The 27,682-nt window shown below is 42.4% G+C and overlaps 1 protein-coding gene across 3 annotated transcripts; it reads left to right on the forward strand.

Annotated features, from left to right (window-relative positions):
* The first annotated feature begins 2,990 nt into the window (after positions 1–2,990).
* On the forward strand, positions 2,991–21,755 carry LOC147620518 (uncharacterized). Of its 3 annotated transcripts, none has more exons than XM_086824744.1 (9): positions 2,991–5,184; positions 5,330–5,430; positions 9,034–9,255; positions 10,479–10,691; positions 10,771–10,856; positions 11,481–11,574; positions 19,769–19,861; positions 21,240–21,292; positions 21,395–21,755. In XM_086824744.1, the coding sequence occupies exons 1-9, from the start codon at positions 3,489–3,491 to the stop codon at positions 21,474–21,476; spliced, it is 2,640 nt and encodes an 879-aa protein (XP_086680870.1). In that variant the 5' UTR covers positions 2,991–3,488; the 3' UTR covers positions 21,477–21,755. The 3 variants fall into 3 exon arrangements, with proteins under 3 accessions (XP_086680870.1, XP_086680868.1, XP_086680869.1); XM_086824743.1 differs by lacking the exon at positions 21,240–21,292 and having other exon boundaries at positions 3,062–3,244; positions 3,313–5,184; XM_086824742.1 differs by lacking the exon at positions 21,240–21,292.
* The last annotated feature ends 5,927 nt before the right edge of the window (positions 21,756–27,682 follow it).

The raw sequence follows: 27,682 nt of genomic DNA on the forward strand, positions 1-27,682 counted from the left end.
GCCTAATACATCATAGTAGGCAACGGACTACTACACAAAATGGGTTGAAGCTAGAGCCACAAGAAAAGTTGATGCACGGCTGAATTCCTTTACGAGTGCATCACTCGCTTTGGGTGCCCCCTTGAGCTTGTTAGTGATTATGGCACTCACTTCATCAATGAAGTAATACAATTCTTACTAAAAGAATTAATGGTCACGCATCGTAACTCTTCATCCTATTATCCCCAAGCCAATGGCCAAGTAGAAAGTACAAACAAGGCCCTATGCACTATCTTGACTAAGACCGTAGAGGCGAGTTGCAACAATTGGGAACAAAAGTTATTGGTTGCACTTTGGGATTATCATACTACATATAAAGTGGCCATTAGCATGACACCCTTCAACTTAACATATGGCATTGAAGCAATTATGCCTATGGAATTCTTGGTGCCAAGCTTAAGGGTTGTAGTATAGGAAAGGCTCACTGGCAATGTCCTCAGCAAATCGGCACTTTGAGCTTGAGAAACTCGATGAAATGCGTCTAAGGGATGTGTATAGAATGATTGTTAAAAAACTAAGGTGCAAGAAATGGTCTAATGACCAACTTAAGGACAAGGAGATGAACAAGGGGGATATGTTCCTCCTCTACAACACTAAAAATCACCAAAAAAAACTCAAATACAAAGGACTAGGAACTTTCCTAGTGACCGAAATAACCCCACAAGGCACAGTGCGCATTGAAACTCTTAACGGTGTTAAGATGGTCGATTATTTCAATGGTAGTAAACTACGACACTACTATGGACTGCTCATGCAAAATTCCATAGAGAAAATACACCTCAGAAAGGAGCCACGATGAGATGAAAAAAATATCACAGCAAGAAAAAGCAAAACTTAGAGGCCAACAAATCACGGTAAACATGGCTCATGAAGTTGACCTTGAGGAAGAGGACTAGGAAGTGAAACCTACCTGTTTGTGATTAGGAATGACCACTTCGACAAGTTTCGCCCAAAATTTAGCACTTGTTAATATGGGTGCTAACCATAATTTGATGTCCTATGACACATGGAATTCTCTCGAGAGGCCAACCTTACTTCACACCCCAGCCACCGCCACTACCATTGCTTCACATTCTGTTAAGTACTTAGGTGCTATTACAATTTTATTTCACATTGGAAATAACCCCTTGATGGAGCTTATAAGCGCATTTATGATGTTTCTGTATTTAAAACTAGCCATGTGATAATAAGCTTCAATGATTATATAACTGGTTCTTGTGAGACTAAAATCTTTATGCATGTGTAAAGACATGCAACTTTCCTTTAGGATTAATTGAAGCTACTTTATTTCACAGAAGAGGAATCTTAAACCAACCACATCCCACATCACTTGAGTCCTTACACTTGTACACCCCACCTAGCCCCAAGAACAAGCAAAATAGGACACATAAAAGTGTCACTATAAGCCTCGCTAAAGCATCACAAATGACAAACCGTCTCTATATGTATAGACAAAAAGCATCGCTATTTTACTTAAAATAGAGACAGTCTGCTTCACCTACTAAAAAGAGGCAGCTCGTGGTTTTTTGCCTGAGAAACCTCAAATTTCAAATCACTTGTTTGGTTTGGTGAGGATTTGCAAGTACATGCGCAATCTCTCTTCCTTGCACTCCCTTAGCAAGCCATCATCACACTCTTTGCATGCTTATTCTCTTGCCCACATACTCTTATCATGCTCTCTCTGTCACAATGTCGCACACATGCTATACAACAATGACCAACTTTGATCCTTAAGCATCTAAATTGTATCTTCTTTTAGAGTGAGCTCAAGAAACCTTGTGTCCTTAGGGCTGTCTAAAGGTGTGAGAATACTGACATTAATGGGAACTGCTCTTTAGTTCATTAATTTTGCTATACATGATGGGATCACAGCTGCTCTCTTTAGAGTGAGCTCAAGAAACCTTGTGTCCTTAGGGATATCTAAAGGTGTGAGAATATTGACATTAATGGGAATTTCTCTTTAGTTCATTAATTTTGCTATAATGATGAGATCACAACTACTCTCTTCAAAAATTCAAAAAGTTTAGGAAGTAACATGACCTTTTTTTTTGCAATGTACTTTAACCCATCACAACAGAATACAAGTAGTTAAAAAGTTTCTTTATAGTCTTAAGGTAAGGTAACATAAAGGACATGAAGGAGATATACAAGCCAACTTCCACTCATGGATGCTTATTCATGCATTTAACTTAGGGGAAGAATCTCTTAGTGATCCTCCATTATTAAAATTTACAAGCTACCTTCCACTCATGAATAATCGATTATTCATGTGTTTAACATGGGGGGAGAATCTCCTAGGAATGTGCCACTAATTTTTAATAGTCAAAGTATGTGGCCAACAAATTAAAGAAAAGTTGAAACTTTTTCCAAGTCATGGCACATGGGTACACCTCAACTTTTGCATTTTGACATATTCCAATTTCAAAATAAGCAAATTTTTGATTGGGTAGCCCTATATATCATTGAACAATGGCACCATGCAAGTATAAAGAAGTCTAGAGATAGACTTTTTCCTTCATCAATCTTAGACATACAAAAAGTTTGATTATAGAAAGAGTTGCCTCAACATAGATACCTCTAAACCTCACCATAGTTGCATATTGACAAGCAAGCACAAAGGTTTTTGATGACCCACATGCCCTTGCATTTGCCTGGAGGGGCAAGGGGAGTAAAAACCTCCAGGGATGGTCTCGCCCACCAAGGAGGCCCTCAAATGCAGCACTTGCAAATCAGTAACAAAAACAGGAGATGTTTGGTGCCCCATCAACTAAAAAATGATACTTTGTTTCAAGGCCCATCACATAACGACTAATAGAGCCGTCTCCATTTAGCCAACTCTTGGGTCCACATTATTGAGCTGACTTCTTTCAACCAGAGCATTAGGTGTGCTCCATGAGGGATATTACATAATAAAAAAGGGCTTTCATTGAGTCGTCCACTATTGGGTCACTATTGTCCACGCCACCTAAAGAACTAAAAGGGATTCCTAAACAGGCGTGCCCAGTGCCACTGCCCATCACCGCCATTTCATTCATTAGGTAGTAGATTTAGAACCAGATGCTTGCAGCAGCAGCAGCAGCAGCAGCAGCAGCAGAGGTCATGATGGCTTTTCTGCAAGAATGGAGGAGAGCCTTTCGGTTCCAAAAGAGCTCCAGCAGTAGTGAGCTTGTCCAGCATCAGCAGCAGGGCCAGACAAGGTTGAAAGGTTAGTCGTGACTTGTAGTAGAAATTGTGCCAGAACTAGAGAATTCTAACGTAAGAAAGGTCTTCCAGAAATGGAGAATTCTAGCGGCAATTTTGTCAGGAACTGAAGCGATTGCAAGTCTGTATTTCTGGTGATTTGCGAGATGGGTTAGTTTGGAAAAGCATCTTGTATATGTGCTTTTTGGGTGCTAAAAAGGCAGTTTAAGTAGGGACAGTATTCTACACATCAAAGTAGAGAGGGCGTTATGGCTACTAGAGTTTCACCTCGCAGCAATGCTTCTTCTGCGTCTTCCTCTTCTTCATCTTCGCGCAGAGCTTACAGAAACCCTAGCTTTGGCAGAGATCGAGATGGGGTCAACTCAGATCGATGGACGAGTGACGGTAGATACAGTGGGCTCATAGGCAAGCAGCAGCAACTGCATCAACATGAGAATAAAGGGCAATGGAGTCAGAAATCCCATCAAACTGCAAGAGCTTGGGGCAATTCAGATGCTCCAATTGCAGAGAGTAACGATGAAAGTAGGCTGCCATGGAGATCACACAAGCAGGCAGCAGATAGCTTTTCCGACAGTGGACGTTTGAAGGGCATTCAGGAGCCCAACAAGACATATGAACCCATCAGGAATATGGCCTTTGTACCTCAAGGTCAGCCTCCTGTTCACGCAGTTACAGGCCATTGGAATCAAGCCACCATCAGAGCTCAAGGTCATCACAGTGAACATAGTAGCAGGGTCAACCTTACAAATCATGCACAGCAACCCACACATGAGAGGCATCAGCCCAACTTTACAAAGCAGGGCCATTGGAATCAAGCCACCATCAGAGCTCAAGGTCATCACAGTGAGCATAGTAGTAGGTTCAACCCTACAAATCATGCACAGCAACCCACATGGGAGAGGCATCAGCCCAGCTTTACAAAGAAGGATTCCTACAATCCCAGCAAGATCACAACCGGTAATCATAACCCTCTAGCTTCAACTGCCAATTACAGTCAAGGAATCAGAGGTGTAGCTGCCAATTATAGCCAAGGAATTAGAGATGCACCTGCCAATCTTAGCCAAGGAATTAGAGGTGTAGCTGCCAATTTTGGCCAAGGAATTATAGACTTACCTGGCAATTTTAGCCATGGAATCAGAGGTGAAGCTGGAGTGAAGAATGCTTATGTCGCCAACAAAGGTGTCAACAGAGGCTGGGAAAGCTCAGGTGCGCCCATCATCAGAAGGCATGATGAAAGCAATGATGGTTTCCCACCGCTGACAACCAGAGGCGAGCCTGGAGTGAAGAGTGCTCAGACCGTAGATACGTCTCATAAAGCTGCCGACAGTTTTTGGGGAAGCTTAGGTGCACCCATAAACAGTTGGTATGATGAATGTACCGATGATCATCACATCACACCCCCACAAGCAACAGTTAGAGGTGGAGCGGGTGCCAATAGTGGGCAAATTGTTGACAGATCTCACAAACCCAGCTGGGAAAGCTCAGGTGTACCTTTAACCAGAAGACCTGATGCAAGTAATGATGGATATGGGAGTGCTGCCCCACACTTAGCAGGCAGAGATACTTGGAGACAGAACAGCCAGCAAGCATCTAACATCACATTAGCTGACACTAGTGCACAATCAGTAAGCAGAGGTAGTTGGAGACGTCAAGAATCTGGGGTCAGAAAAGGAGACGTCAGTAGAAGCACGTCCCTTGTGGAAAGACATGGAAGCTTCAAGCATACCATGTCCATAACTTCAGAGCAAGCAGCAGGAAAATCGGTAGATAGTCAAAAGGGTAAGAAAGGCACTCAAAGTCATGGTAAATTAGGTGAACATGAAGGTGGAGAGGAGTCTGTGGTAATGCCCAAAGTTCAAACTTTGTCTACACAAGCAGATACTGAGGGGGCTGATGATGGAATGCTTCCTTTCATCGTGGGATCATGTGAAGATATGTGTCCTGGTAAGATAGTTACTAGCTTTTGTCTCCCATACTTTTGAAAAGTACAACAACTTGTCAATTGTTGCATACATTGTGTAGTAAAATGTGGCTTGCTGGCCAGCTTCTATATCTTGGTACTTACCAGACTAAGTTTGTGACAGGGCAGTCAAAGAGCGGGAGCAGAGGGAGAGACTGAGAGATCTTGCTGTCTTTGAGCGGGTCAATGGAAATCCTGGAAAAACATCTAGGGAGCTTGCTGTGAAAAAGGTCTGTTGCTGAGTGGTTTGTTCCATTGATTAGCTGTAGCCTGTAGCCTTAAGTCAGTCTTTTTTTTGGGGGGGAATTTATGGGTATGCTGACCCATTTTTTATTTCCACAAACCCATGAGTGGATCCTCCCCCCACCCCCTTGCAATGTTGCCCCGGGCTGTAGGTAGTGAGAATTGAACCCAAGACCTCTGCTTGAGACTTCCACGCGCTAACCACTACACTACGTGGCAGAGGACAGCCTTCAGTCTTAACAGAAACACACCATGTGGGATGGGATATTTGAGGAAGACTCTGGGGGTTGTGTTTTCCCCAATGACTCCATACATCAGATTGTTGAGTTGTTAAGCTGTATTAACTTCTAATGTGTCCAGGGGAGGCCAGATATTCCACCCAAGTGACACCTGAGGGCCGTGGACGACACTCCCGAGCTCGCCAAGACATTGCCCTCCAGACTGGAGACCCTCTAGCGGCTCTCGTGCATGTGGAGTCACGAAGGACTGAGCACATTCTCTTCAGAGAGCCAGGCGCCCCGGCCCTCAGAGATCCAGGCCATCCTCTCATTATAGCTACAGATTTGGGATATACTCAAGTGACATAGAGTGGCATGGCCCCATATAGTGGAAATTACCTCCATGTATACTGTAGTGGAGAAGGATGACACATGATGAGCCCCAATGGCTTCATTGGTCGTATTACTACTCATTATACATGTAGTGCAGATCATTTTTCTTTCAATAGTTTCCATGTTTATGATCTTCAATTTACACACGGATCATATCCAACACTTTTTGTGGTCTCATAGATCTATTGGGCCTTCAGTATGTATTTGGATGTCCGATTGAACTTGTAAGTGACCCAGGGACTCATTTTTTTGAATGAGCTGATAAAGAAGCTGACAGAACAGCACATGAGTATGTACTATGAACTCTCTCTCTCTCTCTCTCTATGTGTAACTTGCATTCTTGTCTTGAACATAAACCACTGTCGAGGCATACTACAATGTGGCCCTGGTGAACTTATGGATTATTGACCACTCAGTTATAGAGGCTGTTGCCTCCCTAGTTAGGAAGCTCTTGTATTGTGAGTCCTATTCGACTGCCCAAAACTGCAACCCATCGGCTCAAACACGGCCTCTGATCGTGCCCAGCAGGCATCTACATTGGTAGGACATGTCCATGTGCATCCTTGAATGGGCATGCACATGGCGTGGGTGTAAGATCCTCCCAAGAAATCACCTAAATCTCACAGGCTAAATACAAGATTAGTACAAACAACATGGAAGGGTGCAGGCACAAGCTCACCACCCAACCATGGTTCGTGTCCAGAGACCTCCCCCGAGCCAGGAGCTAAAGCTCACTCCCACATATCCCTGCCAAATCAGCCTTGGCGTCCCATACCACCAAAGTGTGCCTTTACAGGCCCTTGTTAAGACTATCCATGAGCTGCCATGTCCGCGACAGGACTATGACTATTCTGGTCCAGGCATAGACCAACTGTTGGTCTCTCATGATAATAACCTCACTTATACAGTGATAATTGCTGCTATAAATAACCAGTCATAAATAGCGAGTTCACATGTATTTACTAATAAAGGACCTTAGCCACACATATCCGCCCACATTCCCTGATCTCAGGGCCCCCTAATCCTACCAGATTAGGCCCTAATCTCAAGTATTAGTATTAGGTACATAACAATGGACCTAGCAATCCTCTACTTTTTCTGAGGTGGGCGTATTTACTTGTTTGCTTGTGGAGCATGGGCACCTTGGCTAGCTGCTACATAAATACGCTCCTCCTATTATGTGACCCAAAGGAGCAAGCAACCAGCCCATGTTAGGGTTTCTAATGCAAAACTGGAAACATACTGAGAAGAGGAAGGGAGGAAAGGGAATGACGACTGAAGACTTGTTTCTTTCAACTTAACCTCCAATATATTACTGCGTTGAATAGAGATGAATCATTCACAAAGAATCCTGAAAACTAGACTATATACCCAGCTTACATGTGTAGAGCAAGAAACGATCATGTAGTCCTCTTCTGATTGCTGAAATATAATGCAATAGAGAGTCCTGTATTGATTAGCATTAAGTGCTCTCGTTTGGGCAGAATCTGCCGCTCTTCATGATTTGATCTCCTCTCCCTGGCTGGCTGCTCTGAAAGACTTGTCGAAGATGGGGAGAGAGGGATCGTATTCATAGAAAAAGTAGGCCAACTAAATCAGCTAACCCTCCTTTGAGTTGCGTTCCATACCTGAAAATTTTCGTCTATTGAGGAACCCTCTCTTGCTGAGTTTCAACCCCTTTTGAGAAAAAGTCTTTGGTAATCTCTTCCATTCTAGCTAGATTTGCAAACTTGGCTTCCTTGCAATCATATATCTGTCTCTCATACATTGCAAGTTGGCTCTCTGAAGATTTATTCTCAATTAGGGCTTGCTCTAGCTAGGCCTTCAAAATTGCCAGAAAAATGCTTACTGGCTTTTCTTGTTGCAATTTGGTCCAATCTCCTGAAAACATTTTTACCTTGAAAATCTTGGTATTGAGGAACCCCCTCATGGTGAGAAACATACTTGGCGATGAGTTCCATATTAGTTGACGCTTGCGTTATCTCTCATACATTACGTTATCTCTCATACATTGCAAGCAGGTTCTCTCAAAATTTCCTCTCAACTATGGCTTACTCTAGCTGGGCCTTCAGAAGTGGCAACTGTTATTTGGGAGCTTGTCTTGCTGCAATATGGTTCTTGTGATCTTATATATTATATCTTTCCATGATGAAAAGTAAATTTATGTTTGTGTTGGGCTAAGAATGCAACACAGTGCAAGATAATTCAAAAACCAAGGTGCCTTGTCTATGGCTGTGTTTGGGATTGAAATGGTGTTTCCAAAACTGATTTGCGATTTGAATCTTTCCCAAAACAGGAAATATTTGTGGTGGTTGTCTACACCTTCTCTAGTACCTTTGTGAGATGGTATCGAAAACCCTCCTCTGATGCAAATGTCAGTGTTGCACTAGTTGAAGTGCGATTTTCTGGAAATATACAGGAGAGGAAAAAGAGTGGCAGTCTCAACCTAATTTACTGAACATTATAATGCTGATTTTTTAACATAGAATCCTGCTAGATTTTCTCACAACTAGATTGTTACCAAGTTAATTAAGTGCAGAGCAAGAAATCCTCATGTAGAAGCCTTGGACTGATTGGCATTAGGTGCTTCTGTTCAGGCGGAATCTTTTGATCTTCATGACTTTATGTTCTCTCCCCGTGACTCCTTGAAGTCGCTATGTTGAACCAGGATTGATTCTTATTGATGAAAAGATGGGAAATCCTGCCCTCGACTCCAAAAAAACAAATGCAAACCCCCCCCCCCCCCCCCCCCCCCCCCCCCCCCCCCCGCGGCGGCGGCGGCCTTGCGCAGCTGCAGCACGGCTTTTTTCCCTCCCTGTAGACACTTTCACTGGCAGCTTGATAATTTGATTAAGTCCCTTTACTTAGTGGTGGTAGGTAGTTGTGCAAGCATGACCAAATATAATGATTATTAGAGTTTCTAATGCTTGAGAATGATGAGCTCCTACTAAACCGATCTTTTTCATTTTGGCTTTGCAGTTTTGCAGGACATTCTCAGGTGTGAAGTTGCTGTCATCCGATGTGCGCCCTCTACGGACCTTATGGAGCACATTGCAATTTATTTTGAATCTTTTGGATGACTCTGAATTTTCATTTGATGTCGTTCATAATTTTCTTTTCGACCGGACCCGAGCTATTCGGCAAGAGCTCGGTATGCAACGCATAGCTAACAGTCAAGCCATCACTATGTATGAAGAGATCGTATGTTGCTTTCTGACTTCCTCAATCTTTCTCTCTAAGCATAAATGTTATGGTGTCTTAATGTACATGTATGTTTGTGTATGTATGCATGCATGCATGTATGTATATGTACATGTATACACACACCACATGTGCATGCACACACACACATATGTATGTATGTACGCATGCAAATGTACATGCATCTATACACAAGTACATATATATATATATATATATATATATATATATATATATATATATATATATATATATATATATATATATATATATATATATATATATATATATATGCACACACACGTAATATACGTATGTGTGTGTATATAAATATGTAGTATATGCACACACATATGTACATATATATGTAGTATATGCAGTATATGTGTATGTATACACACACATACACACACACGCATATGTATATATATATATATATGCTCGCGCACACACAAGCACACACACATATACATACATATACGTATGTATGCATGTATTCGTATGCATGTATGTTTGTATATATACATATGTATACATGTATGTATGTATGTGTGTGTGTACACACACACACACACACACACACACACACATATGTATGTATGTATTTGCGTGTCTATGTATACATACATACATGTGTATAGTATTCTTACATACATATGTATGCAGTATGTATACACACATGTATCTGTGTGTGCATGTATACCTATACATGTGTGTGTGTGTGTGTGTGTAGTTCTGTGTATATATTTGTGTGCGTGCATGTATACATATATGTATGCATGTATGTATGTATGTATATGTGTGTGTGTGTGTGTGTATATCTACACACATACATATATATGCATTTACTATGTATATGCAACACATATATGCACGTTTGTGTGTGTGTGTGTGTGTGTGTGTGTGTGTACATAAAACATCTATGTGCACGCTCTTGTTCCCAACCCCTCCCCTCCTGCACCCCAACAAAAAAAGAAAAGAAAAAAAAAGGAAACACACCGCCCACCCCCACCCGCCTCCACACACACTCACATTCACATTTTTCAGTAGGTGTATGGACTCTTGCCTGAGTGGCTACCTTGCAGTGTATTTTTGAGTTAAACAGAGCTGCGAAATGAAGATTTGGTCTCTCTTTATTCGCTTGCTTAGTTTGGAAGTTTATATGGAATTTGTTCATATATTTGTATGTATCCCTTGCTAATTGTGGTGCCTGCTGCTTCCAGGTACGGTTTCATATCTTGTCCGAACATGAGCTGAGCCAGCGAGGGTCAGGAAGACATGTGTCTGATTCTCATTTGAATCTACAACAGCTCTCTAAATCACTTCTGAGTCTCTTTGACTTGTATCGTCTCAACACTCATGAAAAACTGGCAAATGAAGTGGAATTCAGAGCATACTATGTGCTGTTGAATTTGGGCAGTAATAGCCGACACCAGGTAGCAGATGCTTCACAGATTTCAAGGAGAGAAGGTTTTGAGACAGTTTGTTGTTCATATTCATATTTTGGTGCTGCAGGCGGACTCCTTATCAGTGTGGTTCCGTCAATGTCCGATTGCTTTGTTGAATGCTTGGGAACTGAAGTTTGCAAGGGCAGTGCTAAGGTATTTTCTTGGCATTGTCTGGGTTTTTTTAGGGGTTATGTTTGTTATTTTAATGATTCTTTCTGGACCTTGTATCCTTTAGCACATGAATGCTATAATGACGTTATTTCCATATGGCATGGCTTCTTTTTTGTCAAGAAAATTATTTGAATCTGCTCTGTCTGCACGCACATGTGGGGGAACACTTTTTTTTTTTGTGAAACCACTATTTTATCTTATATTAGAGAACCCTAGAAAACGACGGGCTCTCAGTAAAGTACATCTAAAGACAATGGAAAAAGACATCGTAGTTCTGCCAATCTACTGCAGCTCAAAACTATCATGCAATGACTGGCGTAATGATCAATGGAAGTAAATATACTTTTTGATCCGAGGTTGTGCAAACACTTCATAATTACGATCCAGCCATATTGTCCATATATCCCAATTTCTCACCCAGCCAAAGAAAAGAGCAATGTGATTTGTTTCGTTGGGTCTTTTGGAAGGATAACACGCTGTGTACCTGACATTCAAGGGGTGGCATGGCAAGCTCTTTGAGTGTTATGAAGGTTTTGTTGGCATCTGCATAGAAAAAAATTACTTTACTTTCAATATCTAATCTACAATCTGGTTTTTGCCTGCCAGATGCTACCGCTCCGGAAATTTCAGGAATTTCTTTCAATTAGCACAGGAAGCAACTTTTCTACAGTGTTGCCTTATGGAGGTTCACTTTAATGAGGTAAGGTGTCAATTTTTTTATTTTTTTATTTTTTTGGGGGGAGAGTTATATTATCTTCTTCAAAAGACCCAATGGATGTATGAGACCAAAAGTAGTTCAAGGGTTCCATGTCATAATGAGCCATGGACTAGACTAAAAGAAACTAAAAGACTTGTGCAAAAGGATAGATTAGCTGTGTGTATATCTCATCATCATGATCATCAATAAACATCATCATAGTGAGCATGTGGATACACGTGCAAGCACATCTATGTATCTGTATGAGTACAAAGGAGAGCTCGTGTGTGTGGCATCATTCTCATCCATCCAGAATATCTAGCGTAAGGGAATCTATGACTATTAAGAGGGCCAGAGGCTCGCCATGTCCACCACAAGTCAGGGTGTCACGAGCTTGGACATCTTGTTTTCATATGCGAACGGGCTCCGATGGACTCCAAGATGCCCAAATGATTATGGACGTACTAGCTTTGGGAGTGGGGGATTATCGAGCACAAGAACAATGGTGCCCATAACTTGGTTTTTGTTCTTGGAAAAAGACTCGGGACATAAGGATGGTCAAGTCTTGCATTGGAGGCACACCTGGCAAGCCCTGAGGATTTGAGGAAGGTTTTGGGCATGGAAACGTGCTTCGATATAGGTCCTAGGGCTGTTGACACTCACTTATAATTTGGGTGGACAAGTTATAAGTTGGGCCCCTCATATTTTAATGGTTTGCACACTCATATCAATATGGTGGACTTTTCATAATGTGGGCACCTCATGTTTTAAAGGCATATCACACATTTGCACTGAATGTTGCCCGGAATTAAATGTTTTCTTTATTTCTAGATTCCCTGCAATAATTATTACGCTCCAAAGGGCATTATTCTTCAATAACGCTAGCTTTTACATCTTCCGTATTGCCTCCGTACAGCACCCGCACTGCCTGTACCCCTTCTGTACCTGAATGTACTGCACAGCCACCTTACTGTCGTACCAGCCATATTTCTGTCTATACAACATCTCTGTACCTTGTGGCTAGTTGCTATTGTCAACGCTGATGTCATTACTGTACGGCCTCTTATGCTGCTATTGCTGTACTATTCTGTACTGGTAAACCGTCGTAAGAGGCTGCTATTGCTGTACTATTCTGTACTGGTAAACCGTTGGTTATAGCAGCCGTTTGTACTTGATCTTACTAGCTGTACTTATGAAGTACTTGGCTGTACCGGTTGTATCTGAATTATACCTGTTGTACCTACAAATATTTGGTATCCCGCAAATGCTGAACTATTTCACTTTTTCAGCAGTCTGATATAAATTTTCATATGCTAAAAAGGCCTCTTTAATCTGGGGAAGACCAGTATCCTCATATGCTGTGTGCGCGTGGGGGGTGTGTGTGTGGGAGCATATATTGATACCAATTTCTACACCCACTATTGGGCACTGATGAGGTCATAAATTGCACTTTCTTATAAGGTGAATTTGGGCATGTTCCTGGATTCATCTAGGTATATATCAATACCCTAATAGGCTATGGATCAAGCATTTATGTAGAGATGTGGGCAAGTTGAAGAGAGAGTGCTCCAATTTATAGATTTGGGGCTTTCATGAGCTAGAATGGCAAGTAAAAGCTATAATGATAAGTGTGAGGACACTTGTGTCACTTTGATCCACTATCGTGCCACATCAATCTCTTCGTCTGAATTCCACCTTATTAGAAATGTATCTGAGCACCATGTAGAAACATGTTTCAATGCTAGATCTCTCCCAAAACAAATCCTTGGAAGCTCGCTACATACATACTTTCCACTTGACACTTGAGCTCCAAAGCCCATTTCTGTGTCCAAGAAACCATCTCGGGTGCCTATACCAAGCTTTAGGCGCTAGATCTTTTGTACGGGACAATCTTCCATTCCCAAAGCTTGTACATTAATGCATATTTGGGCGTTTCGGAATCCACCAAACCCCTTTTAGACGCTAGATCTTTTGTAAAGCATTGTACACTAATGCATGGAATTCAGCAGACCCCTTTTGACGTTGGAAATATCTAGGTTGCTGACATAATATATACATATATATATATACATACATACATATATACATACATACATACATAAATACATACACACACACACACATGTATATATATGTGTGTGTATGTATGTACACACACACACACACACACATAAATCTTGAATTGGCTTTGTCTTACTACTTTCAAGAACATACACACACACACACACACACACACACACACATGCATGTATACACACACACACACACACACATGTATATATATGTGTGTATGTATGTATGTATGTATGTACACACACACACACACACACACACATATCTTGAATTGGCTTTGTCTTACTTGGCAAAGACTTTCAAGAACCTCTCTTCAAGAAGCTTGTTTAGGAGACCCAAAGGAAAGGATCAAGTCTAACATTCATTGAGGAGAGGATTTGAAAGTTTCTCGACATGAATCTTCTAGGAGAACCGATACCGGCCTAGATCTATTATTCCTCCACATCATGATGATGGTTGAGACTAGGCTTCTCATCATGCTGAGAGGGACACTCATCATTCTCGAAGGGATAAGAGGAAATCCTACGGGGAGGTCACTTCCTCTGTAAAGCAGACCAAAGAATTCAAGTTTGGAGGGAAGACGGTTAAGTTTGAGAATTTCATGGGTAATTTTGACACTACCAAAGCTTTGGCATCTCCCAGTTTGAAATAGCCTTTTGTGATGATGAGTTTTCTGAGAAGTCAAAGCTGTAATTTGTGTCCATGCACTTGACGAGGACCACTAGCGATTGTCCAGCTCCCGCATCAGGTACATGACTCGTGCGTCATTACGGGATTGGAACATGGTCTTGAGGACCACCTAGGCAGCCCAGTTTTGCAGGATCAGATACAAGGATCAATGGATCGCTTGATTGAAAGAGCAATCATAGCCATTGCTTGAGCATCACGAGCATCCCACCATCTTAGATCTTCAGTGGGTTCATGTGATGGTGCTAAAATGCTTGACACCACTTGCGCCATAGTTTGAGTCCCCCTTGATGTTGCCGAGAAGGTGTGAGGAGTGGGGCTGCAGGATGGGGCTCTTGTCAAAATACGCAACGGAGATTATAACCAAATCTGAGACCACAACAGCAAGTAGAGTGCAGAAAATAGACAGCACAAGAGAAGGAGAGAGATAGGCATGTAACTCTGCTCTATATACACAAGATCCCGAAGTGTAAACAAGATACAATGGCAAGGGGGCTATGGGGCCATTTTATATGCCGTCGGCCAGTAGAATGGGCAGCCGACAGAGACATATTCTCCACGACCAGCAACTTGCACCAGTCGGCCAGCTGTATCAAGTCGGCTAGCATCAGTGAAAGGTCGTGGACCTGAATGAACAATCGGCCAGCTCATGGTGATGAACCCATGCAGTCGGCCGGCTGTATCAAGTCGGCCAGCATCAGTGAAAGGTCGTGGACGTGAATGAACAATCGGCCAGCTCATGGTGATGAACCCATGCCATCACAGGGCAGCCACCCAAGCCATGGAAAACTGGGAAAAATGGGAAAAAAATACGGGGAGTGAGGAAAAATGAGAAAACACCTATAAAGGGCGGGCACACCCACAACAGAGGCCCTGGTGTCTGATAAAGACAGGAGATGACTTCTAACACCCCCTCTCAGCTCCTGGCTATGAAATCAACCCTAGGAAGCTGGAGTGCCGCCTGAGCGTAGCCTGAGGTAGAGACTTCGTGAAGAGGTCCGCCGCATTGTCCTCCGTCGAACAATAAAGTAGCAAGATGTCACTAGCCAAGATCTTCTCACGTACAAAGTGATACTGTATCTCTATGTGCTTGGTCCGGGCATGGAAGATCGGGTTCCGAGCAATAGCTATACAACTCTGGTTATCACACTGGATGACTGTGGGCTTCTTCTTTGGAAACCCAATCTCGCCTAGCAGCCTCCGTAGCCACACAACCTCGCAAGCAGCACCACAAGCAGCCCGGTACTCTGCCTCTATCAAAGATAGGGCAATAGTTGGCTGCCTCTTATTGCTCCAAGAAACTGCTTCTGAGCCGAGGGTAAAACTGTAACCTTAAGTAGATCTCCTCATGTCTGGATCTCCTCCCCAATCTTAGTCACTCCAACCTTGGAGTCTAATTTCATCCCCTCCTGTGTAGAAGAGTCCTATATCCTTCGTACTCTGCAGATACCGCAAGATCCGCAATCCTACGTCCCAATGAGACTTCAATGGCGTCTGCATAAAAGAGCTCAACAACCCCACGGAGAAGCTCAAGTCCAATCTGGTGTTTAGCAACCAGATCAATGAACCAACCAACTTCCGATACTGCGAGGCATCAACTGGCTCACAAGGATCATTAACAGTTAACTTTGTATTTGGGTCCATCGGCGAAGTAATAGACTTGCAGTTCTCCATCTCAAGCAACTCATGAACATACCGCTGCTGAGAGACAAAAAACCCCCTTTGGGTCTGCCAGATCTCCAATCCCAAAAAGAAGTGGAGTAAGCCTAGGTCGGTCATCTCAAACTTCTTTGACAAGGCAGCCTTCATCATGCCAATGTGCTCCACATGACCGCCGGTGAGAATGAGGTCATCCACATAAAGGATGATAATCGTAACCATGCCGCGTTCCCAAAAGAGATGCAGGCTGGGATCTGCAACCGATCTCTGAAAACTAGTCCGAACAAAGAAGCAATTAATCTTCTGATTCCAAGCCCTGAGAGCCTGCTTAAGACCATACAAGGCCTTACGTAACCTGTAAACCATCCCTTCTGATCCTGGAACAACAAAGCCTGGAGGTTGCTCAACATACACCTCCTCTTGCAGGTCACCATTAAGGAACGCAAATTTTACATCCATTTGATACATAGGCCACCTTTGAGAAGAAGCAAGGGCAAGAACAGTCCGAATCGTGGTCATCCTTGCTGTCGGTCCAAAGGTATCCTCATAGTCGATGCCTGGCCGCTGAGCATAACCTTTAGCCACCACGAGTCTGGCTTTGTGTTTGTCCACCGACCCATTTGACGCATATTTGGTCTTAAAGACCCATTTGACACCAATGACTGACCGTTTCGACGGCCTCGGTACCAACTCCCATGTGTTGTTCTTCTCGATGGCATCAAGTTCCACATATGGCTTTCCTCCAAGTATCCTGTGAGCCCACTTCCTTAACGGAAGTGGGCTCCTTGTCCCGCATAATACGAGACATCAAACCATAGTTTACCTAAAGAAGCTCGGCTGTATTGCTTTTGTCTCGCGGACTATGTGTGATCTTCGAGGGCTGTCCTTTGTGGTCCACTCGGAGGGTAGCTCCGTGACACCCGACTCCCGAAGGGTGTCCATCAACTACCTGGGTACTCGAACAGATCGTGGAGCCTCCTGCCATTGCGGGGGCTCTACTCCAGCTGTTGCAGGCTCAACCTCCTGTACTGACTGTGGTTGATCAACTGGAACAATGGTCTGGGAATCATCATCAGGCTCCTCTGGATCTCCAAGAAGTGGTGGCTCCTCGACAGTGGATACTGGAACATGCTCATCAAAGACCACATCTCGGCTGACAACAATCTCATTTCTCTCTGGATCATACAATCTGTATCCCTTGGAAAGAGAATTATACCCCACAAATATAAGGTTGTGGGATTTGGAGTCAAGCTTCCCCCTTTGCTTCTTCGGAATATATGTACATACGCATCGCTCCCAAAAACACGGAAATGGGAGACATCAGGTTTCCTGCCAAAGTATGCCTCAAACGGAGTCATATTAGGTACTGAAGTCGTTGGAGATCGGTTGAGGGTATGGACAGTCGTTGCCACAACCTCTCCCCAAAGTGGACGAGGAAGATCACGATGCTCCAGCATGGTCCTCGCCATCTCCACCACAGTCTTGTTTTTGCGTTCTACAACTCCATTCTCTGAAGGCAATCCTGTATTGGCCAGTTCCCTCTTGATGCCATGACAAGAGCAAGTAGAGTGCAGAAAATAGATAGCACAAGAGAAGGAGAGAGATAGGCGTGTAACTCTGCTCTATATACACAAGATCCCAAAGTGTAAACAAGATACAATGGCAAGGGGGCTATGGGGCCATTTTATATGGCCCCAAGTGAGCAGTCGGCGAGTAGAAGGGGCAGCCGACAGAGACATATTCTCCACGACCAGCAACCTGCACCAGTCGGCCAGCTGTATCAAGTCGGCCAGCATCAGTGAAAGGTCGTGGACCTGAATAAACAGTCGGCCAGCTAATGGTGATGAACCCATGCATTAATCGGCCAGCTACTACTGGGACATGCTGCCATCACAGGGCAGCCACCCAAGCCATGGAAAAGTGGGAAAAATGGAAAAAGAATACGGGGAGTGAGGAAAAATGAGAAAACACCTATAAAGGGCGGGCACACCCACAACAGAGGCCCTGGTTTCTAATAAAGACAGGAGATGACTTCTAACAGCTCTTGCTCCGTGACAATCTCCCATAGCCTCGTGGCTGTTAGCAAATTCTTCATCATGAAGCTCCATAGTAAATAGTTGGGACCATCAAGCTGATCTTCAATCGTCATGAATCCACCAAACTTGGAAAGATCAGTGATAGTTGCTTTTTGCGATATCCTCAGAGTACGGGGTATCCCAAAGCTGGATAGGGTACACCTTGACGTTGTTGGGATCAAGGTATTGCTTGTGTGTGTGTGTGAACCACCTCATAGAGAGTGGTAGTGTGCAAGTTTCTTGTTTGTGTGTGAATCTACCATATTCACATGAAAACCTGTTTTGTTCCTACGAAAGGAACGAAATGGATGAAACAGACGAAACGTTTTGAAATGAAACAAAACACTCCCGATCGAAATTGCTATTTTACCCAAATTTGATTTAAAACAGAAACCTTATTTAGGGACTAATCTAGTAGGGTTAGGGGTGCCTTAGGATTAGGGAAAGCAAGCAGATTCAAGTGGCTAATAAATCCAAGGTTATGGGCCATTTATGAGTGGACTGTTATTTATAGCAGCAATAAATACTATGTGAGTGAGTCTTGGATTATTATTGATTCATTGTGGCCTAGACCTAGACCAAGAAGCTTACTCCTCTGCTATGGACGTGGCAGATCATGGGTAGTCTTGCCGAGGGCCCCTATGGGCAAATGCCAAGCATTGGTGGTATGGGACACCAAGGCTAATTGGCATGGACCTGTGGGAGTGGAACCTTAGCCCCTAGCTCGGGGGAGGTTTGCGGACGCAAACCTACAGTTGGACGGTGAGCTTCCTTGCACCACTTTTATTTGGTTTCTCTTATCTTATTTATGCTTGTGTATTAGGTGATCCTTGGGATGTGCCAAATCAGCCCACATCACAGACACACACCCCATTCCCCCCCATTCAGCCCATCTTTTCAACACTACTAATGTCACTAGGGCTCTATTAAAACTGCATAATGGGTGGGCTAAGGATCACAAGGATCTTCAGGGGGAACACATTGCACATGGGCACAAATTCCTAGCCCCCTTTGTGAGGGACGCCTCATAGAGATGTTGGAGGGCATAAGGTTCCCACTTTAGTGGGTCGGTGATGGGTGTGGGTGGATTATTCGAAGAGGCACCAAGAGTCGGAGCTATCCACACTCAAGAAGAGTTGGTATAAGTCTGCCTCACGATTGGAGAGAGAGAGAGAGAGAGAGAGAGAGAGAGAGAGAGAGAGAGAAAGAAAGAAAGATATATTAAGCGTCTACTAAAGAAACAATGGGCCTGTGAGACCAAAGTGATACAACAATGTCCATGGCATATCTCATCATGGAATGGAAAATAAAACAGAAAGAAAACATAAATATAGCTATCTCACTGGGGTGATACATTAACGTCTACGGAAGGCCAGATTGGCCTATGAGACAAATCTATATAGTATATACAACAAGTCTATGTCCTAAGTATCATGGAAAGAAAAACTGAAATGAAAAGCTAATCGTATTCAGATGCAGCTCCACTGTCTAGCATGCTATCATGATAAGTGAGTGAGAGACAGAGAATACATATACATATACATATATATGTGTGTGTGTGTGTGTGGGGGGGGGGAGAGAGAGAGAGAGAGAGAGAGAGAGAGAGAGTATATGGTGAATACCTTGATTCTTGTCTAGGCAAAAACTAGGAAGACTAATTGGATATACAATTTTTTGAACTGTTAATGGCTTTTACATCACAGGTCCGACTTAAAGGATTAGCAGCCATGAATCAGGGGGGTTATAAACTTCACCCTATTCCGCTTGCCGATATTGCTAAACAGCTTCTGATAAAGGTAATTTTTATTCTGATCATATTATGATTTTCCTGCATAAATTGTGCGCTTGTAAGGGTGGTTTTTCAAACTGAAAATATGATGCTTCCAAGAATGTCATTTACACGGTCTCGGGCAAAGCCATAGTTTCTCTTCAAAGTGCTTCACAGTGGTCCAGAGGAGAATTATACAAATGTTTTGCGGCCGCCTCTGTCAGGATTAGGCAGTCAACTTCTGTGACATTTCTGGGCTCTCTTGGATCTTTGGTCTTTATAATGCATGGGTGTCGGTGCTGCTTTTTTCTTCTGCAGTTCTGGTTCTTTTTTTCACCTTCTTGGTAGACTTATGAGCCCTTTCTCTTGCCCTCGTCCTTTGTACTGGTCTTCATCAGATCTAGCCTTGTTTTTTTAATAAGCTTTCAAGAACTATTGGCTCCTGGATCAGGTTATGCATCACTGTTTTCATCTTTGGTGGCTCGCGAACATTGTGGCCACCATCTAGGGTGATTCTGTCCATGCCAAGATTAAGAAGAGACAGTGGTATTGATTCCGCCATTTCTTCACGCCTGGTTCTATGCATATCACTAACAAAGAGACCTTGTACATAGACGAGGTTTTGATATCATGTGAGAAAATCTAGACTGCATGAGCATTGTGCTGGCGCCTGTACAATCATACAGTTCTTTTCACCAACAGAGGCAAAGTGCAAGCTTCCTTCCTTGCTGCGTCTAAAACTCTGCAAGTAAAATCAAATCCAAGCAATTTCCATGGCCAGAAATAATAATTTCTTTCAAATTTAGTGACAGACTGGACTACATGAAGAGCTTTTCTCTTGCTTTCTTGTGCTCACTGTGAGAACAAACAAGCCTGTATCTTGCTCTTATTGGAGATGCAAACAAGCCGTCTCAGCACAGGCTGAGGATCTGTGACACCAGCTTGTGGCATAATGGTATGAAACATAATTTCAATTTTTCGTGTGGAATATACAAAGGATGGAATGACAAATGTGTAGATAGAGGCCGGGGGACCTAAAATGTGTAGATGGAGGCTGGATGGTGAAGAAGAAAAAGCAGAGAAGTGGAATTTGATCTTGCTTTGAAGGCATTGAAGCATGCTTTTCACATTGCGAATCAGTGGAGTCATATCAGAGGTTAAACCACTATATCTCTCTCTCACACACACACACACACACGTGCACACACACCCCCCCACACCCTTCGCGTGCTCAGAAGGTACCGAACTGGCCTGGGCACCCCTGCTAGAAGGCAACTGCCTCAGAAGCTAATAAACTACACATCTTAAAGACCCATCTCATGTGCACTTAACTACTATCTTACTTTCTTTTTGAGTAAACCATCTGTTGTCATACAATGAATTGCTTACAACTGCTCGCTTGACAGTTTTATCTCGATTGGGCAGTGAATTGCATCCGTTCGTGCTTCTACTTCACTAGGTCGTTCTAGCAAAACAAACAGAAACGAGCGCAAATTTTGTCCAATTTGGGCAGTAAATCTTTATGATGAACTTAATTGACCTTTTCTTACTGTGTATGCAGGAGGGGGACTTGGAAGAGCTATGCAATTTGTGTGGTCTTTCAACAGGCATGGATACTTGCCGAGTGCGATGCCTTCTTGTAAAGCAGTCGCAATTTTCAGTTCCCAAGGAGATTCCTTCTTATAGATGCCCTTGTATAGTGAACAAACAACCACCTTCATATTATGAGGAGGTAACTGGCACAAACCAGAACACCAGAAGGCAATCTTGATTATTTACTTGTAATTTACAGAAATAATCGTTTAACAGACGGTTAGCCATCATTGTACATGGCCATGGTGCTAAAAGCAGGCAGATGCTTTGCGCGCGCTCGCGCATGTGTGTAAATTGTCTGTTAATGGAAGCAATTCCATTTGTACTCATTCTCATAGCCATGTTTAGATGGTTGTGTCATTTGGATGTGTACATCTCTCACACGTGTGCATGCCCTGCTGAAGCTCCTTGCTCACTTGTGAGTTGGGACTCTTGTGTGTGGCATAATATGAATCCCCAATAAAAATGAAGCATCACACATGCGTCCCCAATCATCAAGAGTGACAAAATGACATCGTCATCAAAGAAAGAAAGTACCATGGAGAGTAGTAGAAGGGTAGAAGTAATGAACTATGGTTGCGTGTGAACACCATCCAACAATGCTCAAAGCGTGTGAACAAGATCTGTAAAACCCAAAATGTGCAAAACAAACCCACAATGTGCTATGCATGTGAACAAGGGCTAGCAAAGCACCAGAGAGTCACATTGCGTGCAAACACGCCCCAACAATCCACCCAAGAGTACTCACACATGAAAGAACCCTGAAACAACCCCTCACAAATGCTCAAGGCATGTAAACAACTCCAATGACCTGCACGTAGCGTGTGAACACCTCAAAGCATAACATGTGAATAGCTCAAAGTAATGCACCACCATCTTAACCCTGACACCACATGTGAACAAGCCTAAATACTCAATCAAATCATCTCTATGTAAACAACCCCATGGTGTGGAAGTAAGGAGTGTGAGTGGATAAGGGCAAAAGGTCACAAGAGTGAGGAAATTTGGGTAGGGATTTGAGTGAACAAGTATGGATGGCCAAGGTGTGGAAAAGAAAGTGAGGCTTAAAAAAAAAAACCCTAAAGTTTGAATAGAGTAGAGGTCTTCTTTGTTTTTTAGCTCAATTTTTTTTCTCTTCTCCTTCACCTTCACACTGGCGGCGGCAGCCTTCCTTCTCTAGATTTTTTTTCCCTGCTTGATACAGGTCGTGATACTCTGAGAGGCAATGGAGGTATTGGGTTCAAATCTAGCTTTCAATGCATCTAATTTCAATACCCTCTCCAAAAATTATCTACCTTTATTTAGTACCCACTCCCTCATTTCGGACCCCATGTGAGCGCATGCCCAGATAATGTGTCTAGGCAGGCGGGCAGAGTGGACACACATGCAAAATTCACACGCAACTTGTGGGGGCATCCTTGTGAACATGGCCCCAATTTGGGTCCTCAAAAACCACACATATGGTGTCAAGCCCTCCCATAACCTTGTACTTCATTATATTTATGTTTTCATACTTATGGACATTTCTTAGCTCTCTTCTTTCTTTTTCTTGAAAGAAAGCTATGCCTAGATTAGCTTGAGATTAGCCTAGATTAGGATGATTAGCCTAATATTAGCTTGGGTTAGAGAGAAAACTAAAGATGTCTAAAGGTATCCAAGATCATAAAGGTACAATAGTCTTACGACTAGTGTTCAAAGGTACAATAGTCTTACAACTATCGTTAGGACATGAGGGCCTTGGGACTATAAAAGACACTAGTCGTAAGACTATTGTACCTTTGAGGTTTCAAAGGTACAATAGTCTTACGACTAGTGTCTTTTATAGTCAACCTCAAAGGTACAATAGTCTTACGACTAGTGTCTTTTATAGTCCCAAGGCCCTCATGTCTTAACACCACATGTATAAATGCTCCTAAGCCTTATGTGCCTAGGCCCATCCCCCATGTGCATGTGTAAGCTTAAAATCTTTTTGTTATAAACCATCCCCTCCTACAATGATTTCGTCCTCAAAATCGAAGGGTGGTTGTGCATAAAAGACACATACAAAGGCTATATACAGAAGCCAACAAATATCACATCCAAAGCTGAATGTCAATGTTGTCATCAAGGCGTATGACCCCTCCTAGATCAAATCGAAAAGAATGTCATGCAATGCCAATGATGAAGCTAACAATACACCCTCTAAGTCAAATGCGAAGCCAAGGAGTCGTATGACCCCCAGGGTCAAATGGAAAGGATAACAAAATTCCATCGATGATGAAGCTAATCATGCAACCGCCTAGATCAAAGGGAAATCTGGACCATCCAAACTCCAAAAGAATGACTCTCCACCCACATGGATCAAAGGGTGAATATGGAAGACCAACGTCAATGATGAGGCTAGTCCCACATGCTCGGGATGACCAATAGCTAGTCCATCCTCACAGTTGTAATGTAAGTCCGACACTGAAGACATTCACATGAAAAATATGCACCTATGGAACATCCTAGTCTTGGCCTGCACACTGGCTCTTTTGTGCTAGGACATTTCGACATTCCAGCCACGAAAATGTCAAGCCACATAATAAAAAACCAGACACTACAAATGGCAAATGATGTTTCCAAAAGTAGCACTGCTAGGTACACTAAAAAGGCTAGGAGTGGTGGTATCATGAACATCTCCATATGCAAAAGCCCTAGAAGAATATCTTGTCCTATCTAGCACAAGGAACTCAAGCCTATGCCCATAAGTATATCGAGAGCCCATGTGTGAATTATCACTAAATTTGTGTGCTGTATAGGATGTATCACTAATTGAATGCACACTATCCTCTAAAATGCTTCCACAATCAGTTAATGTATCCACGTAATCCATTAGGAAGGAAGATAAGCATAGAAGTATCAACGCTCAATGTGCTTGTTGTTGCCATCTCAATCCTCAAGATCATGCCCACATGATGTAACTCACACATAACACCATCACATATCATCATCACGTAAATGTGTAGTATCAATACTATCATGTGCATATGTATCATCATGCGCTCGTGTATCAATATCATCATGTGTGTGTGTACAATACATCATCATGTGTGTGTATATGAGATACATTATCATTTGTGCCAATGTTGATGTGGTGTACCTCGGTAATATAATCACGACTACTTAAGAATATAGCACACTCAAATAAGTGACCATAGGAATCATCCCAACTGAGAAAAATTGACCCATGTACCTCCAAGAAGTATCTCAATGACCAACAGTCAAGGGATCATCGAATGTGCCAATCTCTCTCATCCCATAGAAGATGAAGATGTGTAGACAAACTCTCCAACTCCATCCTCCATCTATGGCCTAAATGGACTACCTCCTCATCACGTGAGATAGTTGATGAAGGATCCAATGGCTAAAGTCTAGATGTCTCAAATGTATATACAAATTCGACAAAGGTGATATATAATCTGATCATATCGGGTAGTCCATGGTATTGCGTGTGCAAAACAAACCCACAATGTGCTATGCATGTGGACAAGGGCTAGCACAGCACACCAAGAAGTCCCATTGTGTGCGAACAAGCCCCACCAACAATCCACCCAAGAGTACTCACACATGAAAGAACCCCGAAACAACCCCTCACAAATGCTCAAGGTGTGTAAACAACTCCAATGACCCGCAGTAGCATGTAAACACCTCAAAGCATAACGTGGAATAGCCGAAAATAATGCACGATCGTCCTACCCCTCACACCACATGTGAACAAGCCTAAACACTCAATCAAATCATCCTTATGTAAACAACCCCATGGTGTGGATAGTTTTTAAGTGTGAGTGGATAAGGGTAAATGGGAGGAAATTTTTTGTTTATTCAAAGAAATCCTTGTTGCGTCAGCAGGCGTTGCCAGCAAAGCTTGTTGAGCTAAGCCCGTCTGGGCCAGCAGTCTGAGGCTTTGGACAAAAGGCGATGGTAGTCACCCCTCTCTCTTTTTCTTAAAGTCTAGTTCCAAAGAGTCTATGCTGTAGCAGAACGTAGTGAAATGTAGCAAAGTGATGAGGTTGTGTGTGCTTACACTAAAGAAAACTACTCTGTGTCCTTACGTCCCTGTTGTACTGTGACATAGCTTCCATTCGCTGTGCTAAGCCTTGAGCAATACCAGTGCGTGCTACAGAGCAAGATGGTTTGCACTTGGCTTGGCTAATTCTATAGACTTGCACTGTTGAAAACTTTAGTCAAAGCCTTAGAGAGAGAGAGAGAGAGAGAGAGAGACCACTAATATCACTTGCATTAAGAGTAAGTTCATGCCTCTTTACCTTGGCGTGCATTTACTAGAGATAGAGAGAACACCCTTATGTAGGAGTCTTATAGGTAGATACATCAATGTTTGATTTGCACTTGGCTTGGCTAATTCTATAGACTTGCATTGTTGAAAACTTTAGGCTTTGTGTTGAAAACTTTAGTCAAAGCCTAAGAGAGAGAGAGAGAGAGAGAGAGAGAGAGAGAGAGAGAGAGAGAGAGGGAGCAAGAGACCACTAATATCACTTGCATTAAGAGTAAGTTCATGCCTCTTTACCTTGGCGTGCATTTACTAGAGATAGAGAGAACACCCTTCTGTAGGAGTCTTATAGGTAGATACATCAATGTTTGATTTGTAAGTACATGGATACATTCCCAAAATCTAAACCATTCTCGTGAGCTAAATCTGCAAGAGCTTTGATGGCAAGTTTCTCATCGCTTCAATGCCCTTTGCACTAGCAAGAAAAACTATGGTCTAGAGCTCCCATGGAAAGACTCTCTATACCCCCGTTTGAAGGCTCCACATAGTCTTCTCTCAAAGGTTTAGAGTCTAGGGAAATCTCAAAACTCTCCTCTACATCTTCCCAAACAGCATCATCATTCTCTTCTGGCTTAGGCAGTTCCTAAACTCTGTGTCAAAATCTCTGTAGACTAGCGATGACATTTGCCATTTAACAAAAAACTATCACTAGAACATCATGGTTTACTGGCAAGCCCACTTCAACTTGGAGAGCTTACTTCAAGGCTAGCTTTGCATCCTGAATAGTTCTAACATCATACTTTACTTCCAAGTACTTGTCCAAGATGGGTCCCACTCTTGGACCTCCATTCCATTAATGATGCCAATGATACCTTGATATGCAGTATTGTGTATGTAGAAAGTAATCTTCAAATCCCTTGTATCTTGTTACCGCAACTTACTATAATGCTATCTTTCTCTAACAGCCATCGATCCTTGCGGTGTTGCTAGTGGTCTGGGTTCAATTCCCCAACGGGATCTTTGTTGTTGGCCTTGATAGCTTCCCGTTCATGACCTAGCAATCTTGTTCCCACTATTAATGAAGCTATAAACTTTTTGTTAAGCCACATTTGAACCTTACTTTGCATGTTGTATCTTCTATATGATTATTGTAGTCTAATCTCAACAAGATTAGTACAAGAATACTAAGATTTGTAAGAAATCATTAAATTGAAGCAAGATTTTACTATAACCATCAATTGTGATGTAGTATTTATAAATCTTTACAAGAAAATTGTGCTAATACCTTCTTAGATCAACAACGGTTTACAAGATTTGCTCTTGATCACTTTGATTAAATCTAAACTAGTTTAATCTTTAGCATATTTTGTCTGAAATCCAAGTGTTTTTTCCTTTGTAATCTTTCTTGGCAAATTGTTTACACAACATGGATTTCTTGTAATAAGAAAACAATGAAGAAGTGATAAATATTAAAAGGTTTAATAAGGAATCACTCACTATTGTTTCAAGATTTGATTTCTATACTATCTTTGCATTCCTTTATAAATATGCACTAAGAAACTTGTAAACAATACTTTGCATGGTAACTTTGTATGGATCTGCTACACAATTGTGAACTACACCACTTTGCACAACATATTCTGTAACAGAACTGCACTTTGCACTATAATTTGCTCAAATATGCATCAAAATTATAAATTGTACTCAAATCGAATCTTCAATCTACACCAATTCTTGATAAGAACTACATTAAAATTTGCACACAACAACCTTCAATATCCTCCAAAACTACCAAGATTCCCTAGAAACTACGTAAATATACAAGGTAACTAAGGCATATGAGTAGTACATTTGATGAAAATAAGCACTAAGCAAGGAGATTAAAAGTCCTAGAAAAGCACTTTAAAAATGGCTAAAACCCTTAATTAGAAAATCAAGAAAATTAAGATTCTCTCAAATCTGTGCAAGAATTAAGGCTTCTAAAATATGTGATTAACATATGCTCAA

Source organism: Cibotium barometz, chromosome 31 (assembly GCF_041138505.1).
Source record: "Cibotium barometz isolate CiBa-2024 chromosome 31, ASM4113850v1, whole genome shotgun sequence".
Lineage (NCBI taxonomy): Eukaryota > Viridiplantae > Streptophyta > Polypodiopsida > Cyatheales > Cibotiaceae > Cibotium > Cibotium barometz.